Source organism: Otolemur garnettii, unplaced genomic scaffold (genome assembly GCF_000181295.1).
Source record: "Otolemur garnettii isolate 467f Iridium unplaced genomic scaffold, OtoGar3 scaffold00011, whole genome shotgun sequence".
NCBI lineage: Eukaryota > Metazoa > Chordata > Mammalia > Primates > Galagidae > Otolemur > Otolemur garnettii.
The window spans coordinates 23039049-23058426 of NW_003852406.1; the positions used below are offsets into that span (position 1 = coordinate 23039049).

The following is a 19378-nucleotide window of genomic DNA, read 5'->3' on the forward strand; positions in this document are numbered from 1 at the left end:
CAGTTTTTGGCCAGGGCTGGGTTTGAACTCACCACCTCCAGCATATGGGGCTGGTGCCCTACTCCTTCAAGCCACAGGCACCGCCCTTCAAAACATATTTTTACAGTCACATGAAAATTTTGTTTTCCCCTTTTAACAATAACCAAAAATGGGATCCTTCATCTCAATTCCGGACTTAAGCCTTTACTACAAGATCATCCTCATCTTAAAAGCCAATTCTACAGCTTTAAAATAAATATATCATCCTACCTCACTTTCCAGATCATCAGCAACCATTACTTCCTAAATTTAAAAAGAAGAAATGTATTTTAATTCTTCAAAGTTTATTTGAAAAGAATATGCTTGCCAAATATATTTTTAAAAAACAGGCACTTGCCTATGAGATTGGGGTCAAGAATATAAGAAGAAAATGTCTATGTATTAGCAACTCATTGCTATGTATGAGTTGTATCATATTGTATGAGTTGTTGTTCATTCCTCTAACCAGCTTCAGAAGCACCATGGATTCTTTTGAGAACTCAACAACCACCAAGTCCTACTTGCTCTTCCTCTTCACATCTTTTTTCTACTCCTTCCTCTCCAATCCATGGCCCCAACTATATTTAGTCCTTTTTTATGTCTGTTTAGTCTCTACCTTCCATGGTTGAAGCTCTCCTTAGATCTCTAACCTCGGTTTCTGCCCATGTTTAAGAGCAGAACACTGAAGAATCGACTGGATGGTCTAAACCTGTGTCTGACTAGGGCTTTACTGCAAGATTAATATGGGTAGGCCAACCAGCTAAGGAATACCTCATTTCAGTATTTTTAAGTATTTACCTCTTGGGCTGGAAAGATTCCTTTGGGAAGACTTCCTGGCTGCTGAAGGACTCGCTGACAGTATTCTGGTAGCTAGGAGGTGTGGTGGGGGTCTGGGAGGGTCCCAGCACTCAGAATGACACATGAACTTAATCTAGTTGTGTTCTGTATGGTACACCTACCCTCAGTTATACTCAGTCCCCAGTTCAGAGACTCTGTTTAACCTCTCCAGAGATTCCAGGGATTAAATCTCTAATCTTTGTTGAGGGTAAAATAGTAAAAAGGGCAACTGCAGCTGAATGGAATGAGTGAGGAGATTTAGTGTTACCTGGACCCACCAACTCCTAAGCCTTTGGGGGGTTCTACATCATAAACCATTTCACTTTCCCCACTGCTGGCCTCAGATTCTGACTCTCAGTCTATGCAGTCATTTATCTTTCATTTATCTGCTTTCCAGGTTCAACATTTTGTTACTGTGGTATTGACTCCTGCTCCATTTGTCCTGAAGGATGCTTTTAAAATGTCCCTTTACTGTCATTTAGTAGGGATGGGAATGGAAAAGCAAGTAAACACACATATTCAAGCTATAATCTTAATCTAGAAGTGACCCCTTTAACCATACTATCAAAGTTAGTATTTAATTGTTATAATATTAATTTTATCAATGTAGTGTATCAAATTCTGGACTCAACAGCTTCTTATATCCCACATCTTTCCTCTGTATTTACACTTCATCATACTTAAGTACATTCTTTTTTACATTTATTTCAGAATATTATGGGGGTACAAACATTTTGGTTACAAAAATTGTTTTTGTAGCAGTTGAGTCAAATTTATCAGTGTGCTCATCACCCAGATAGTGAGCACAGTGCCTGTCAGGTGTGAATTTACTCTGCCCTCCTCTCCACCTGCCTGATTTCCAGTGACTGTAATTTCCATATGTGTATGTAAGTGTTGATTAGTTCTGACTTAATGGTGAGTATCTGTGGTATCTGTTTTTCCATTCTTGTGATACTTCACTTAGAAGAATGGTCCCCAGTTCCACACAGGTTAATATAAGAGGTGTTCACCATTTTTTATGGCTGAGTAATTCAAACTCCATGGTTTAAATATACCACATTTTTTAATGTGCTCATGTATTGATAGGCACTTGGGTTGTTTTCACATCTTTGCTATTGTGAACTGTGCTGCTATAAACATTCAAGTGCAGGTGTTTTGTTTTTTTTTTTAACTTCTTTTTCCTTTGGCTCACCCAAAGTGATCTATAGATTACATGCAATCTTCATTAAAATACTGTCATTTTTCAGACATCTAGAAAAAATAATTTTACACTATATAGGTAACTAGAAAAGATCATGTATAGCCAAAGCAACCTTAAGCAAAAAGATCAAATCAGGAGGCATCGATTTACCAGACTTCAAGCTATACTACAAGGCTATAAAAAACAAAGCAGCATGGTTCTAGCATAAGAAAAGAGAACAAAGAACATATGGACCAATGGATCAAAACATAGAATCCAGGCTCGGTGCCTGTGGCTCAAGCAGCTAAGGTGCCAGCCACATATACCTAAAGTGGCGGGTTCGAATCCCCAGCCCGGGCCCGCCAAACAACAATGATGGCTGCAACCAAAAAAAAAATGGCCAGGCATTGTGGTGGGCGCCTGCAGTCCCAGCTACTTGGGAGGCTGAGGCAGGAGACTCGCTTGAGCCCAGGAGTTGGAGGTTGCTGTGAGCTGTGATGCCATAGCACTCTACCCAGGGGGATAGCTTGAGGCTCTGTCTCAAAAAAAAAAAAAAAAACATAAAATCCAGATATAAAACCATCTTCATATTGTCAACTGATCTTTGACAAAGCAGACAAAATATATACTGAGGAAAAGAATCCCTATTCAATAAATAGTGCTGGGAAAACTGGATAGCCACATGTAGAAGATTGAAACAGGAACCAATGAGTAAAATACATAGGCAACCTATGGTAAGGGAGAAAATATTTGCAGGTTATACATCCAGTAACAGGCTGACAACCAGAATTTACTCAAGTAAATCAGCAAGAAAAAAAGCAAACAACCCCATTAAAAAGCGGGCAAAAGACATGAACAGAAACTTAAGAAGATAGACAAATGGCCAACAAATAAGAAAAACTGCTCAACATTTCTAATCATCAGAGAAGTGCAAGCCAAAACCACAATGAGATGCCTATCACTTAAGTCCAGTGAGAACAACTTTTATCAAAAAGTCCCAAAACAACAAACGCTGGTGTGAATGCAGAGGCACAGGGACACTCATTCTGTTGGTGGGAAAGCAAACTAGTACAACCTCTTAAGTACATTCTTTAGCAGTTCTTTTCCCAAGGGTCTATGGAGGCAACTTCTCCCAGTCTTTGGAAAGCCGTCACTCCTATTTTGGAATCATCTAGGTTGAAGGCTCATTTTTTATCAGCATTTTGAAGATATTAGGTCCCTCTTTCTCCCAATACAAATTTTCCTAACGGTCCGACCTTCCTTTCTGACCACTTTTAAGATCCTCTCTTTAAATCTGATGGTGTATTGTTCCAAGTGGTATTTAGCCATGTCTATATATTTTTATTTGTACAGCACAATCATCTGAAATCATCTCTTCCTTAAATTCTTAGACATTATCAATAATTATCTCTCTTTGAACTAGACCTGCAAATTTTTTATGACTTTTTCTCTCTCTGCCACATCTGGATGAATATTTTATACTATCTAGCAATTCATTCATTTGCTCTTTAATCAATCTAGAGGTTAGCCTGTCGCAACTTTAATGTGAGTGACTATTCTCCAGGCAACTAAATCAATCTAGGGGTAGAGGAAGTAGCAAAGACTCAAAGATGATTCTTAGGTTAATGTGTGGGTGGCAGCCAATGTTGTTCTTAGAATAAAGAAAAAGGGGACGACTGATTTGGGAATAAGATAACCAATTTACTTTTGGATACATTCAGGTTCTGGAAAATCTGAAATAGATAGCAAGATATTAAAGAGATAAAATTAGAACCAGAAGGACACAGCTATACCAATCACATATTTACTTTTTAATTTTTGAAATATAAATATTACGTAAGACTTCACCTGTGACAAGTCATGTGCATAATGTGTACTTAAAGAGTGGACTGATTATACTGGTTTTCATGTACTTTCCCTCTAAAAATAACCATTTATGGATATTTCTTGCATTTCTAATTTTTTATACAACAGAGAATACATTACAAATTACTGCTTCTGTGATTTCAGTACTCTCTGGAATGCTGATACCCTCTCACTTCCTTTAAAATTGAAGGGAAGTATAATCTCCTGCAGGAAGTGTCCCCTCAGAGACAGCCTACAAGGATCTCTCACTTTCCTGAATGTCCCTTGCACTGTCCTTTCTCATTAGTTGCCTTTGTTGCTTTACATTAATATTTGACATTAAAAGTTTCACATATAGGTTCTGATCCCTAGTAAGATATAACTCTCCTCAAGAGTGATAACCTAATTTTACCTCCTTTATCACATCACTAACAATTTGTTGTTGATAATTACCAGTATTAAAACAGTGTTGGATTCTTTTATAATGCAGATTACTTACCTCATTCAACTGCAATTGTAAACCATTGACTTTATCCAACAGTATTCTTTGTTCTTGCTGCATTCTTCTCAATCTCTCTTTCAAATCTTCATTTTCAATCTCCAGATCCTTAGGTAATAAAGATAACAGGGACCAGACCAATCTTAAAAAAGCAATTCTTTCAAAATAATTTTTATTTGTTTGTTTTGTTTTGTTGCAGTTATTGGCCAGGGCGGGTTTGATCCTGCTACCTCTGGTATAAGGGGCTGGCACCTGACTCCTATAAGCCACAGGTGCCGCCCTTAAAATAAATTTTTTAGAGAATTTCACGATCACATACAGATACATACATATATAGAACACATTAAGTACAAGGATACTATACTTTTAATGATATCCAAACAATTTAAAACCTGCAGATCACAAATAATATAGAAAATTACTGTTCTATGATATCTAGTAACTTTAAGTATATACTACCAGAGGGAAATCATCATTCTAATAAATAAAAAATAAAAGCATTGCCTAGAAACAGAAAATAGCAGAAGAATATGCCATTTTAACTTTTGCTTAAGACCTCCCAAGTTTATGAGACTATTCTAATACTTTTGTTAAACTAATCATCATTTCAGTTTGCTGATAAAACATTAAAGCCTCCAATTTAAGAACACAGCTCACTTTCTTGACACTACATAGTAAACTAAGAAAAATCAAATTATTTTATTTTATTATATTGAAAACAGCTATTCAATTTATAATTTAAAGATGTTGCACTCATAAAATAATTAATTATGGTTCTACCTCTAACATAATCCACATAATTATTTTTTGAAAGCTTTGACCAACATAAAAGATAAAGGACATGTGCTGAGCTTAACAAAATTATTTTTATTAATCAAAATTAAATCAAAATACTTTTTTAAAAGTTCAGATTTCATTTTGTTTACATTAAAGACCATCACTTTTATCATTATAATTAATTTTGTAAAATGAGCATAATGTATGGTTTATGTAACAATTCATCTAAACCAAAGAGCTGTATAAAGTTGTTAAATTATTTGCTTACTCAAATATGCATTAATACAATACCTCTTATACCATACTTCCAATGCAATATAATTCAATTACATAATACTGACCCAAACATTTGTAACAAAGTCAATTCTTTTAGAAAAGACTGGGCAGGCTCGGCGCCTGCGGCTCAAGTGGCTAAGGCGTCAGCCACATATACCTAAGGTGGTGGGTTCGAATCCAGCCCAGGCCCACCAAACAACAATGACGGCCGCAACCAAAAAAAAAAAAAAAATAGCCGGGCATTGTGGCCGGTGCCTATGGTCCCAGCTAAGGCAGGAGATTCGCTTGAGCCCAGGAGTTAGAGGTTGCTGTGAGCTGTGATGCCACAGCACTCTACCCAGAGGGACAGCTTGGGGCTCTGTCTCAAAAAAAAAAAAAGAGAAGAAAAGAAAAGAAAAGACTGGGCAAGAAAACAGACCTATAAATCATTTTAATGTGCTCTCCTTCCTTCCCCACACTTTTGTTTCCCCTATTCTCCCCCATCCCATTACAGACAACACTGGAGTTCTTTTTAAAGAAAGATACCAAGTGGATTTTTTTTCCTTTTTACCTGAACGTTCTGATGCTCCTTCTGGTTTGACTTCATATTTACTTCATCTTGCATGTGGGTCAAATTTCGCTTTGGTAAAACAAGAAAACACAGGTTAGCAAGTATTAGAATATAGAGAAGTATAAACAACATTCCTATTCCTCAATAAACAACACACACAGTGACTTTCAGTTTATCCAAAATTAAACTTTGCAACACAAAACACAAGGTGGCAGTATTTCCACTTAGAAGCCCCAAATGGAAAGCATCTTTAATGAGAATAGGTTCCAAATACATCAAATATAATTTTCAAGTACTAAATGATAGAATTTAAAACAATTACAAAAGATTTAATTTTAACTAAAATCATAAACTTTTAAAAAGGAGAATTTTTAATAAATACTATTCCCAAAAGAATTAGTTTAAAAACTAATTATTTACTTCTCTGCGCATTGCTGAAATAAAATATCAAAAGGCATTGTCTTAAGAACAAGACAATCCTCTGATCCAATTATGTAAAAGATCTCTAAATAATATGTTCTGTCTTTTACACTTACTGATTTGAAACTTTATTCCAGCTTAGAGATTTGCTTTAACAAAAACACACTTATTAAACAAGAGAAAAAATAACCTCCCTTTTTCCCACCCAAATTCATCTTTCAATCTTCACAGTAACTAATTTAGAAAGCTATTCCTTTCTTCCTTTTTTAGAGTTTAAAAAAAGCTACCTTAATTCTCCAAGATAATTTTTTCATGTTTTATATTACTTGAGCTATGTTCAAGTTTTTAAACTATTATTCTAAAGTGTTTGATCTGAAATGAGGGACAATTCTCATTAAAAAGCTTTCTATCACAATTTGGCCCAAACTACGTTTCTAGCCTCATTCCTTCTACCAAAGGATTGTTCTTCAAGAGGAATCTGACATCTTCTCACGTACTACTTTCATTTCCAGCCTTCTCTTCAGAATCCTTACCCACGGCCTTCACTCTCCATCCTACCCTACCTCAGATATAGCAAATCAACCCATCCTTTTGGTCCATCTTCTTGACAAAGCCGTATTAGCACACTAAAAAGACCTCTCCTGCATCTCCAGCTCCTGATGTGATCCCATGAACCACTGATTGGGTGCTCACAGCCTGCCTTCTCCTGCCTATCTGTTAGCTAGTTCCCAGTGTATGTATCCAAAGACCTTACCATTTAAGGTTCTTCTTAATCTGGCACCTGGTTACTTTTGAAGGCTCATCCTGCTCTCTCCACTCCTGCCTTAGTGGCCTTCTGCTGCCCACTGGCATGTCAAACATGCTCCCTCAGCAGGAGCTTGGTACCTGCCTTTTCCTCAACCTGTGAGGCTTCTCCCACCCACCCTCTCCCCTCTCTCTCTTTACCCCTTAATTCTGCTTTGTTGTTCTGCATAGCATCTGCCATAATACTAAATATTTACTTGCTTATTGTTCATTTTTACTATGCTAGGAGCTCCATGAGGACAGGGACTTTGCATATTAAACCATCCCCAGCACTGAGAATACGATTGGCATATTGCAGGTGTTTAACAGAACCTATGGAACCAACAATTGAGTAAGTCTACACAAGGCTTCTTGATAACAGGGATTACATGTCCCTTAGTCTAAGAATAAATTCTACTCATAGCAGATATTAATAAGTGTATTAAATAAATAATGGAAACACAGTAATTAGAAGCCAGTAGTCTTTCTGTTCCTAATAGAATATTAACTCCTTATATGTACTTAGATAACTCCTATAGCACTAAGCAGAGCACCCTTCCCATCATAATATTCAATAATTCTTTACTTTAAATATCTGTATATTATAGGAATCATTTTTCTCTAATTCTATGGGAGATGGCTGGTATAGACGTAACAGTGTACATTTTATTTGACTCTACTCCCACTGAGGTTATATGAGGAACAGGGGAGCAGTTTGGAGCAGTTGCTCCAGATGGAAAAATGCCAACAGACATGACCATACACGAACGTATTACTAAATGGACTGGAAAGGGAAACAAGCTTTCAGATAGCTTTCAGATTCAGGTGAGAGGTAGAGAAATGATATAGAATGATGATCAGAGTTGCTTAGAAGGTACCTGATTACTTTCTCTTCAGGGTTTGGAAATGCTCAGGTTCCTCTCACTAGAGAAAAGCTGAAAGCCTGGAAGGGAAGAGCCAGCAGGAAAGGAAAGCTGCCTACACTTGCTTCTGAGCCAGAGTGCTATAACCCAACCACTTAATTCAATGTAAACAGATGGGGAAAACATAAGACAAACTAGAACACAAAACCACAATAGTGATTTCATAATAAAAATTAGCACAAAGTATTAATTATTTCATGTATTAAGCTATTTTGTAAAGTCCTCAATTAAATATACACAGAGAAAAAAATGAAAAGAAATAAAAATGTTAATAGCACCACTGAAATCACAATATATAATCAGTTCTGAACTCTGTTCTCTTCATTTCTTACTGCATTGTAAGAATTCGCCTGTAACAGTAAATACAAGGCTCAGTTACTAAGGGAGAATAAGGGGAAACTGTCTATGACCTGCTAGCTAAAATTCCCCATTTAACAAGGCATAATACTTAACACTTGAAAGAGCTGGATGTTCAAGGTCCTCCTCAGGAGGCTATTCATTTCCCATTAGAGACATGCATTGTAATTAAAAGCATTGTTTCAAACTGAGTGACAGTATCTTGACCGGACCTCTTGATCTTAATTCCTAGGTTCTATCTGGCCATGATTAACTGAGAAAAGAGAATACATTTGGTAGGGCTCAGTGGCTCATGCCTGTAATCCTAGCACTCTGGGAGGCAGAGGCAGGCAGACTACTTAAGCTGGGGAGTTCCAGACCAGCCTGAGAAAGAGCAAGACCCCACTTCTACTAAAAATTGGAACAATAGCCAAACATTGTGGTGGGCATCTATAGTCCAGCTACTGGGGAGGCTGAGGCAAGAGGATTACTTGAGCCTAGGAGTTTGAGGCTGCTGTGAGCTAAACTGATGCCACAGCACTCTACCCAAGGCAATAGAGTGAGACTCTGTCTCAAAAAAAAGAGAAAGAGAGAATACATTTCAACTCAGAACAGTTATACATGATCATTAACTGGTTTTACCGAGCACTTTACTTAAATTGCACAATACATATAATTTTTTAAAACTAAATTAAGATCTACCTGTTGCAAAGATGGTCCTTTCTTCCAGAGTTCTCTACCTAAAGATTTAAAAAAGGAAAGAGAGAAACACAGACACAGATTAATTTGAAGAGATACATACTCTCTGATTATACAATCGAGTTAATATTAAATAAATAAATTTTAAAGTTTCCTCTAAAGCTTACTACTTTTTAGTTTTATTTCCAAAACTTATGCCATCATTTTTGGCTACAAAATTAGCAAATTGTTCTTATAACAACATACAGGTAAATAATATTCAATGCTAGGGAAGAGAAGAAGCTAAAAAAAAAAGAAATGGGAAGGGCGGCACCTATGGATTAAAGGAGTTGGGCGCCGGCCCCATATACCAGAGGTGGTGGGTTCAAACCCAGCCCCTGACCAATAACTGCAAAAAAAAGGGGGGGGGGGCAATTTAACGCACTCCTGAACTACAAGAACGCACTCCTAAACTGCAAGGCAATTTATCGACATATGCCAAAGTCTTAAAGAAATGTGCATACCCTGAAACCCAGTGATTCAATTTCTAGAAATTGATCCTAAAGGGTAACAAAAAGACACTAAAAAATTTACACATAAGTACAGTCAATAACATTTTAGTATTAGTGAAAAAATTATAAATAACTTAAACACTATATATAGAAAATTGCTTCATAAAATGAAATTTAAATAAATGGAATCTTATGCATCAGCAAAAACTATACTATGGAAAAATATTTATTTATAAGAGAAAAGCCTTCAAAATATATCACATAAAAAAGTAAGCCAGGTGCAGAGGCTCATACCTGTAATCCTAGCACTCTGGGAGGCTGAGGCAGATGCACTGCTTGAGCCTAATTTGAGACCAGACTGAGTAAGAGCAAGACCCCATCTCTACTAAAAATAGAAAAATTATCTGGGCATCATTGGGGGGGGGGGGGCCTGTAGTCCTAGCTACTTGGGAGGCTAAAGCAGGACTGCCTGAGCCCAAGAGTTTGAGGTTGTTGTGAGCTATGAGGCCACAGCACTCCACACAGGGTGACAGAGTGAGATTCTATCTTTAAAAAAAAAAAAAAAAAAGGAATCTACAACTCAGTATTATAGAGGATCTCAATATTATATATAGGGAAAAGATGAGAAGGATATTCCTTGAAATGTTAACAGAGGCTCCTAAGCAGTAGGATGAGTGACTAATTACTCATTGTGTTTTTCTGTATTTTACAATTTTTCTTTATACCATAGAAAAATAGAAAAATACTTGGCATACACATTTGATAAATATCAGTTGAATATTTTGTATACATGTTTAAATAATAATTCTTTCTTTATAACTTTTTAAGTATCCAAGTTAGAAGTTTCACCCTTCTTTATGAAAAACATTAGTGAAATATTTGAATGGACTCTTCTTCTTCAGTACTTAAATTATTCTACAGGATATTAGCGTTCACTTGATAAAATTAGATGATAAATGAAATACACTGCCTCAAACCAGTGACTATAATGTAAGTAGGAAATCCAGGGAACAGAGGAAGATGAACCAATACCACTTAACAGTGAGGAAAGTTTTGCTTCTTACAAATTGTAGTTCTACTACCTAAGTTTTTTTAAAAAACTGCTCTTCATTAGTGTGGAACTTTCTAGTTACAGAAAACTGCTGATACCTTTGTTGGTATTTTCTGATGCAGTCTTCAACAACGTTAGAATGTCCAGATTGTCACCAATTCTTGCATAGTAAGAACTGTCATGGCCAAGGGCATCCAACAAGTTTACATCAGCACCATTTTTAATTAAGACTTCTACTGCATCTCTGCAACCATACTCGCAACCTAGCATGAGAGCAGTTCTAAAATGGAAAAAGAAAGAGTATACAAGACGTTGAGAAAAATCCAAAGAAATATTTCAGATATATTCTGTCAGAGGCCCCTTCTTAAAGAACAGCTACTACTTTGAGAAGTCCTCTCTCTTATACATACATATTTTACTTTCTATTATCTTATATTTTAACTTCATTGCATTTATAAAAAAATTTGCTTTCTGTCTTAGGTTGCAGAGCTAAAATCTCTTATCTCATACACTTTAATTACTTCTACTACCAAACTAACATTTATTCCACGTCAATAACCTACAGGTAAATAATCACTACAAAACTCCTCAACAACTGATGCTGTCACCCCATCTGCTCAAAACCCCAACTATTCAAGTCCCTTCATGAATTGAACTACATCATGCAAACCTCCCCTATAAATCTCTTTTTCTCCCACAGAAGAATCCGATTTCATTCCTGATGTTTCTGCTTAGAAGCCCTGCTTCTCCTACCTGAGGACCTTCACGTCTTCACATTTAAGACTCCTCAAATAAACCTTCCTCAGCTAACCCCATGCAACACCAACCCATGCTTTATTCTACTGTGATGGACCCATCAGCACTTAAACATTTCACAGTATATTAGCAAATAGTAATTATACAACAAAACAATTAAACTGTCATGAAAATTTAAAAGGATCCTAGAAATTATGTTGTCTAATCCTCTTTTTGTACTGGTGAGAGAACCAACACCTAATGAAATGAAGTGACTTATTTTATACCTGTCTTCTACTGTGAACGATGGATTTCATAAGGAAACCGACACTTACCTATACCTGGTAAATAGGTTCCATTTCTTATATCCTCATCCCACTTCCTAACCCCCCACAGTTGCCAGTACAAAAATATATACACAATAGGCATTTTAAAAGTTTGTTATTAGGTTTAAAAAAATACTATAAAACAGGATTTTAAAAAACTGCAGTACAGGGTGTCAGAAACTAAAGTTATAAATTATTTTTAAAGCCACTTGCTATCTAGTCTATACAATATATATATTACACTACCACGTTGACTTTTGTGAACTTCCATTGAAAAAACATAGATTTTTAAAAGTTCTTTTAAAAAGAAAAATAGCTATAAAAATATAAGGCATTAACCTTGAATCAACTAAGATCATCCCTCTCTCACCCTAAATTTAATTTTAAAATTGAATTTCCTTAATCATGTTTGGAATCAGATTATAGTATCTGCAAAAACAAAGTAATATAAAAGTCTCCTTTCTCAGCCATATTAATGATTTAATTGCTTAAGAATTTCCTCCTTCAAGGTATCTGAAAAATAAAAACAGCTATAAAATCTGACAAAGGACTGTTTTTCATACTTATCTACTTCCAATGAACTACTAACCATACGATATATGTTTATAAGAATAAAATTAAGTTAAAAAATGCCAGGCTCGGTGGCTCATGCCTATAATCCAAGCATTCTGGGAAACCAAGGCAGGTAGACTGCCTGAGCTCGGGAGTTTGAGAACAGCCTGAACAAGAGCATCTCTAAAAATAGCTGGGTGTTGTGGAGGGTGCCTATAGTCCCAGCTACACAGGAAGCTGAGGCAAAAGGATTGCTTGAGCTCAGGAGTTTGAGGTTATTGTTAGCTATGATGACACAGCACTCTATCCAGGATGGCAAAGTGAGGTTCTCTCTCTCTCAAAAAATAAATAAATAAATAAATAAATAAGTTAAAAGAAACAACAATTTTACTTGTTATTAATCTATAAAATTCCAGAAGTTTTACTTTAATTTCTTATAGTACTTCAACTAATGGAGAAGATGTATTGCAGATACTTTATAACCATACAATCAGAATTTTAACATAGCTAGCACCAGAAGCAAATAGGTAAAACTCTGGATAGAAATCATCAGACCATACCAACTAACATCGTATCAAATAAAGAAGCAAAAGTAAACTACAAAATCTTGGGGTATAGATTTATAGACTCAGTTCAGAAAAGGAGGTATCACTGTGCCCTGGCAGGGTAAGCAGAGAGAACACCCTGAGAAAAATCTATACTGAAATGTGTTCAGCTCCAAGACACTCACGAATTATCTTACTCTTAGAAAATTCACTACTGTAGACTACAGAAGGGGTTTTTTTGTATTGTTTTCTTTTGTTTCATTTCTGAGACAGAGTCACTTTGTCGCCCTGGTGGAGTGCCATCGGGTCATAGCTCACAGCAACCTCAGACTCTTGGGCTCAAGCAATTCTCTTGCCTCAGCCTCCCAAGTAGCTGGGACTACAGGCACCTGCCACAACGCCCAGCTAAGTTCTTCTACTTTATACCTTTATTTCAGTAAAGTTTAAAATAACTGGGATATAATTCCACTTTCCTTCAGTCCTTTGACCCAAACATGACCCTAATCATTGTTTTTATTCAGCATTTACCCTATCATCTTTCCCTAGTTCCCTCTCCTCTCTTTTTTCAGCAAGCTTTTTTTTTTTTTTTTTTTTAATTTTTTTGTTGCAGCTGTCATTGTTGTTTGGCGGGCCTGGGCTGGATTTGAACCCGCCACCTTAGGTGTATGTGGCTGGCGCCTTAGCCATTTGAGCCACAGGCGCTGAGCCTCAGCAAGCTTTGAAGAAAAATGAGAAGTGAATGCTATTTCCAAGAAAGAGCAAGCCAAGAAAGGGGAGAAGAAAGGGGGAGACAAGCCAAGTCACAGCACAGGGGTGCTGCTGTGACTTGGCCTTTCCATCCCTGCACATCCAGATGGCTTCAGGGGAGCCACGATGAAAGAATTACCTGTTTTGTTTGTCTCTGGAATTAACATCCGCTCCTCTATCTATCAGCAGTTGACATATTGTTGGCCTACACATCTGAGTAGCCAGAACAAGTGGTGTCCGCCCATCCTAAGCAACAGGAAAAATAGAATAGCACTAAGACAACGAATCTCCCAAGACATAAAACTTAAAATACATGAGTTGAAATGAGAATAAACATAAACTGACTTACTACATCTTTGGCATTCACAGAGGCCCCATGGTCGCAAAGCAGCTGTATGCTGGAAGGACAGTCTGCCATTGCTTTAAGGAACAAAGGAAAATGATAAATGATGAACATCTGCTGGTGAGACACATGGTACTTTTCTAGGTCCATAGAAGGCAGAAGTTCTTTAATTTCTAAACTACCAAGCTTCACATCCTTCAATCATAGTTTAGCATTATAAGCATCAATTTCTATCTGAAAATCAGACAAGATACTTTGTAAGTTTTTAATAATTTATTAGGACCAAGGAATATTGTCAGCCTTATAGAAGACGAGAATATGCCACTATTCTAAGGGTCAGCATAAATGAAAATCAAGCTTAAGTTTTGTACTTAGTGTATATTTTTTAAACACTTGATCCTTGAAGTATCAGCTCATAGTTTTGAAAGAGTCATATTCATCTTTTATTATATAACAGTCACAGTAAAGTATGAATCATACAATTCATATTTCCTTGTAAAAGCAGAGACTACAATGTCTATCCTTAATGCAAAGTAGAGTCATTGTGCTAAAAATTATAAAATCACATTATGCTTTCTTGCCCAATGCTAAAAGTTCATATTTAGATTAGGAAAAAATTATTGTCAAATTCATAAAATAGGATTGTGTCTACAATCCCCATGATTTTTTTTTTTTCTTTTTGAGACAGAACCTCAAGCTGTCACCCTGGGTAGAGTGCTGTGACATCATACCTCACAGCAACCTCCAACTCCTGGACATAAGAGATTCTCTTGCCTCAGCCTCCCAAGCAGCTGGGACTACAGGTGCCCTCCACAATGCCCAGCTACTTTTTGGTTGTAGTTGTCATTGTTGTTTGGCGGGCCTGGGCTGGATTCAAACCCACCAGCTCTGGTATATGTGGCTGGTGCTTTAGCCACTTGAGCTACAGGCACTGAGCCCCCATGAGTAAGCCTTGAGTAATATAAATTATTAGTACAAAAGTACTGACCAAGTCAGCATTTTCTTGGTGACGTGCAACAGAATTAAAATAAACACATATAAGAAAATCAAGCAAATTTTCATTGCTCATGTCTGTAATTCAGCAAATCCTTTATATGAAATATATAATCAATCTTAATTAAAAAATAAACTAAATCTGAATATGTTAATTCAAGAATTAGAAAATTAGCAACAATCCAGACCCAATTATTAAGAAAGCATAATAAATTCCAGAATTATAATACAGGCATCTATAGAAAACAGTATCTATTTTATATACAAATGAACTTTATGGACACCCTGTATACTGAACACATAAAGTGACTATTACTAGATGGCAGGGACTATTAGCTGTTCACCAAATTCTAATTGTCCTCTCTTTCATGACCAAGTGGTAACTCACCTACATTTCCCAATCTCCCTTACAGCTTTGCTTGGCCATATGACCTACATCTTGCCAGAGAAATCTGACAACAGCAAGTGTGTTACTTCTGAATCTAGCTAGGCCTTAAAGACCTATCACACGGTCCTCCATAATCTCTTCCCTTCCTATAAGAGGGGTTATGGAGGTATCTGCTACCAACTTCAGCCTCAATGTGGAGGACAACATCCTGGAAGACGGCAGAACTATAAAATAGAAGAAATATGGGTCCCTGAAATACCCTCCTGTTCAGCCAATCTGAATGTGAGGAATACGACACGAAAGACACTCTGAATTTTTTTTAAGCAATTGTTATTTTATGGTCTTTTTGTTATAGCAGCTTAGTCTTAGCCCTAAGACAAAAACTGCTATCAGGGGGTGAAGTATTGCTGTACCGAGTACCCAAATTTACCATACTGAGTTAGTGGTTGGATAGTAGATAGTAAACATATTTCAGGATAGTAAATAAAGATATTTCATGCTGGTGATTATTCTTATGCTGAAACATTTAATGAAACTATCACTTGTGATAATTTAGAAGGCATGCCATGTGAGTATAGAGCACTTTCAGGTGAAACAACAGAAAACAGCCAGTATGTTAGTGCATATACCAGCTGCTCACTGTTTTTAGCAAGATAGTATTGGAAATAGATGAGCTCAAGCAAGAATTAACCAGTTTGGGAACTGGGATAGAAGGAAATAGTGTCTGGATATATGGGACCTCACAATGTGCTGAAGCCAATTGTGTCTCTACACCAGACAGTACAATATAAAGCTGATGTTGCTCAGAATTTTTCTAAAAGACTTTCAGTAAGTAAAAAAGGAAAAAAAAAAAAAAAAGACCAAGTCTTAGCATAAAGATTAAACTGAAAATGCTATATTCCCACCCAAGACTACTATTTCAGAGGGCTTTAAAAGTAGGTAAAAATTAAAATGAGGTAGACAATCATTAGTCTAGAAATAAAGGCAAGAAATAAAGAAGAGTGAAGAACCGTGTCCAGAAAATAACTCTGGAGATGGTTCCTGGCATATGGAAGTGAAGAACCGTGTGTCCAGAAAATAACTCTGGAGATGGTTCCTGGCATATGGAAGTGGCTGGCAACAGACCAAAAACTTATCAAGCTTATGAGGGAAAAGTACTATCCAAAATTCTAAAAGCCCAGCCAGCTAAAACTCATGACTGTTCCAGCCCTTAAGCTGCCTTCGCAGAAGACATATTCTGAAACATCCAATCTGTGGCCCCGGAGGAAACAGACAAGACCCTGCCAGAGGCAGAACCAGGAGCCACAAAGGCAGCAGAGCAGGAGGTGCATCCAGGGAAGCCAACCAAACATCTACCCCAAGACTACTGTAAGAAGTCTTGGCAAGTTTTGCTCACCAGGATTTGATACAAGTTGTTATTGACTAATGACTGCTGTTGTGTTTCCCTGTTCTCCCCTTTCTGAAAAGTACTCTTTATTTTACATACGCAGTTCACGCTCCATTACTGTAAACTGTGAGGAGCAGATGTCCTCTCTTTGAGTCTATAGATTGTTAGATAAGAAGAGTTACCACAGAGCCAAAAAGAGAGAAGTGAAAGGCCAAGCACAATGGCTCACTCCTGTAATCTTAGCACTCTGGGAGGACAAGGCAGGTGGACTGCCTAGCTCAGGAGTTTGAGACCAGCCTGAGCAAAAGTAAACCCCATCTTCACTAAAAATAGAAAAACTAGCTGGGTGTTGTGGCAGGCATTGTGGCAGATGCCTATACTCCCAACTACTCTGGAGGCTGAGGCAAGAGGATTACTCAAGCCCAAGAGTTTGAAGTTGCTGTAGGCTATAACAACACAGCACTCTACTGAGGGCAACAAACTAAAACTGTCGCCATATAACTGTCCCATATATCCAGACACTATTTCCTTCTATCCCAGTTCCGAAACTGTTAATTCTTGCTTGAGCTCATCTATTTCCAATAGTATCTTGCTAAATAAGAGAAAGAGAGAGAAATAAACTGAATGTCACCCAGAAAGTCTAGACTTTGAGCTACCAGGAATAACTGAATGGGTTTATGTATCCTTTCCCTTCAAGAGGTGATGAAGGGTTCTGGGCGAAGTAGGGGCTTAGGAATGTCCAGAAAGCCAGAAGGCTGGACTACAGCAGAAAACATAATTTTCAACAAAATTTGCTCTCCCCTTCTTCTACTGTTTAGTAGCTGGGACATGACTAGTCACCTGGAGTCTACATTTCCGAGACTCTTGTATAAACATAGCCAGTTGACTTTGCTGTTATCAGTGGAATATAAATGTAAGGTCATTTACCATTTCCAAGTCTGAGCCTTAGACTTTGGGCATGTGCTCCTCTATGCTCTTTCCCCTTCCTACTAACTAGACAGAACATGGCCTTGACTACAACTCTGCTCCAACCTGTAGCTGGAGAAACATCCAAAGGAAAGTGGAAGAAAACAGAAGAATTCAGCTCATAAAAGACCATGAGTCTTCCACCAATGTACACCACTTAACAATTTTTTAATAAACAGCTGATATTGAAGTTCTTTTGTTACAGTAACTTAGTCTCCATCCTGATATATTTGATTTATCTACTGAAAACAGTAAGATTCATCAGTCAAGTTGTACCAATTTTAAACACAGGGATAATAAAATCTATGGTTGATTCACAGGGGTCAATGTAAGGTTCAAATGATAAAGTGTGTGAGAATGCTTTGCAAAAATAGTAACACCATTCTATATAAAAACAGAAAGCAAAAAAATACATTGAGTGAGAAATTAAACTATCATGAAAGTACATAAAAGAAAAAAACTAAAAAAATTAAGGTATAACATTTTAAAGGAAATTCCAACTATAATACATCTTTAATGCAGACCATTTTAATTTACTCATATATTACATACACATGCAAAGAGAGAACAAATTACTTTTTTTGATTTGACCTTCTAGTAAACTATAGGAACCTAAGACTTAGATGAGTCAGGTGAAAGGTCAGGCTATCTTACATTCCGAAAATACATTGACATATAACTCTTTTCAAAGTACTTTCTTTTTTTTTTTTTTTTGAGACGGAGCCTCAAGCTATCCCTCTGGGTAGAGTGCCATGGCATCATAGCTCACAGCAACCTCCAACTCCTGGGCTCAAGCGAGTCTCCTGCCTCAGCCTCCCAAGTAGCTGGGACTATAGACGCCTGCCACAATGCCTGGCCATTTTTTGGTTGCAGCCATCATTGTTGTTTGGCAGGCCCGGGCTGGGGATTCGAACCCGCCACCTTAGATGTATATGGCTGGCGCCTTAGCAGCTTGAGCCACAGGCGCCGAGCCCAAAGTACTTTCTTTAAGAGAACAATACAGGTAAATTTAGACATACAAGAATGATTACTAAAAACCTATAAAATTACTAGTATAAATCTTCTTTAAAATATAGCAAAGTACTGTGATATGAAATTCAGAACTGATACCTCTAAATGGAAACCACCACCACTATTAACTATATGCCAGACACTATGTATGATTTAATTATAACTACTTATTGCAGCAGTATTATTAACCTCATTTTGCAAATAAGAAAAATTAGGTTCAAACACATTAATTAGATAAACATAGTTTTTGAGAACAATCAATGTCTTCCTCTTTCCCATTTTGCCTACTGATTCCCAAACACAAACACACATACACAGTGCTCAGAATGCCTTGAGAACAGGACTATGGTTTAGTCATCTTTGTACCGTCAGCATCTAGAAAACTGACTGGTCTATAAATACCAGTTGAATGAGTATTTTTAAGCTGTACCATCTAATAATCAAATTTAAGTATACAAAAACTTTTCAATATTCTTTGTTTCTTCATGAATGATAGAAACACATATATGTTAAAACTAGACATTTCAACAAATATTTGTGTCCAAGAGAAACATCTGCTTACCTGCATCATGAAGTGCAGTTCTTCCCTGCAGGTCCGCATGCTCAGTGGGACAATTATACTGTTAAAACACAGAAACTTAGTAATGGAGGAGAGTTTTGCCTTCAAATTAAATATCCAGACTCTAATGAACAGCTGTTA

At 36.9% G+C, this 19378-nt stretch overlaps 1 protein-coding gene across 2 annotated transcripts in view; it reads right to left on the bottom strand.

Annotated features, from left to right (window-relative positions):
• The window catches only part of UACA (uveal autoantigen with coiled-coil domains and ankyrin repeats), an 87368-nt gene that overhangs the window by 16128 nt on the left and 51862 nt on the right, over positions 1–19378 (bottom strand). For both annotated transcript variants that reach the window (XM_012801973.2, XM_012801974.2), the window contains exons 5-12: positions 19241–19298; positions 13940–14010; positions 13730–13836; positions 10784–10965; positions 9147–9184; positions 5983–6051; positions 4380–4487; positions 250–282 (exon numbers count right to left, since the gene is read on the bottom strand). In XM_012801973.2, the coding sequence (XP_012657427.1) occupies positions 250–282; positions 4380–4487; positions 5983–6051; positions 9147–9184; positions 10784–10965; positions 13730–13836; positions 13940–14010; positions 19241–19298 (666 nt within the window). The remainder of the gene's footprint in view (positions 1–249; positions 283–4379; positions 4488–5982; positions 6052–9146; positions 9185–10783; positions 10966–13729; positions 13837–13939; positions 14011–19240; positions 19299–19378) is intronic.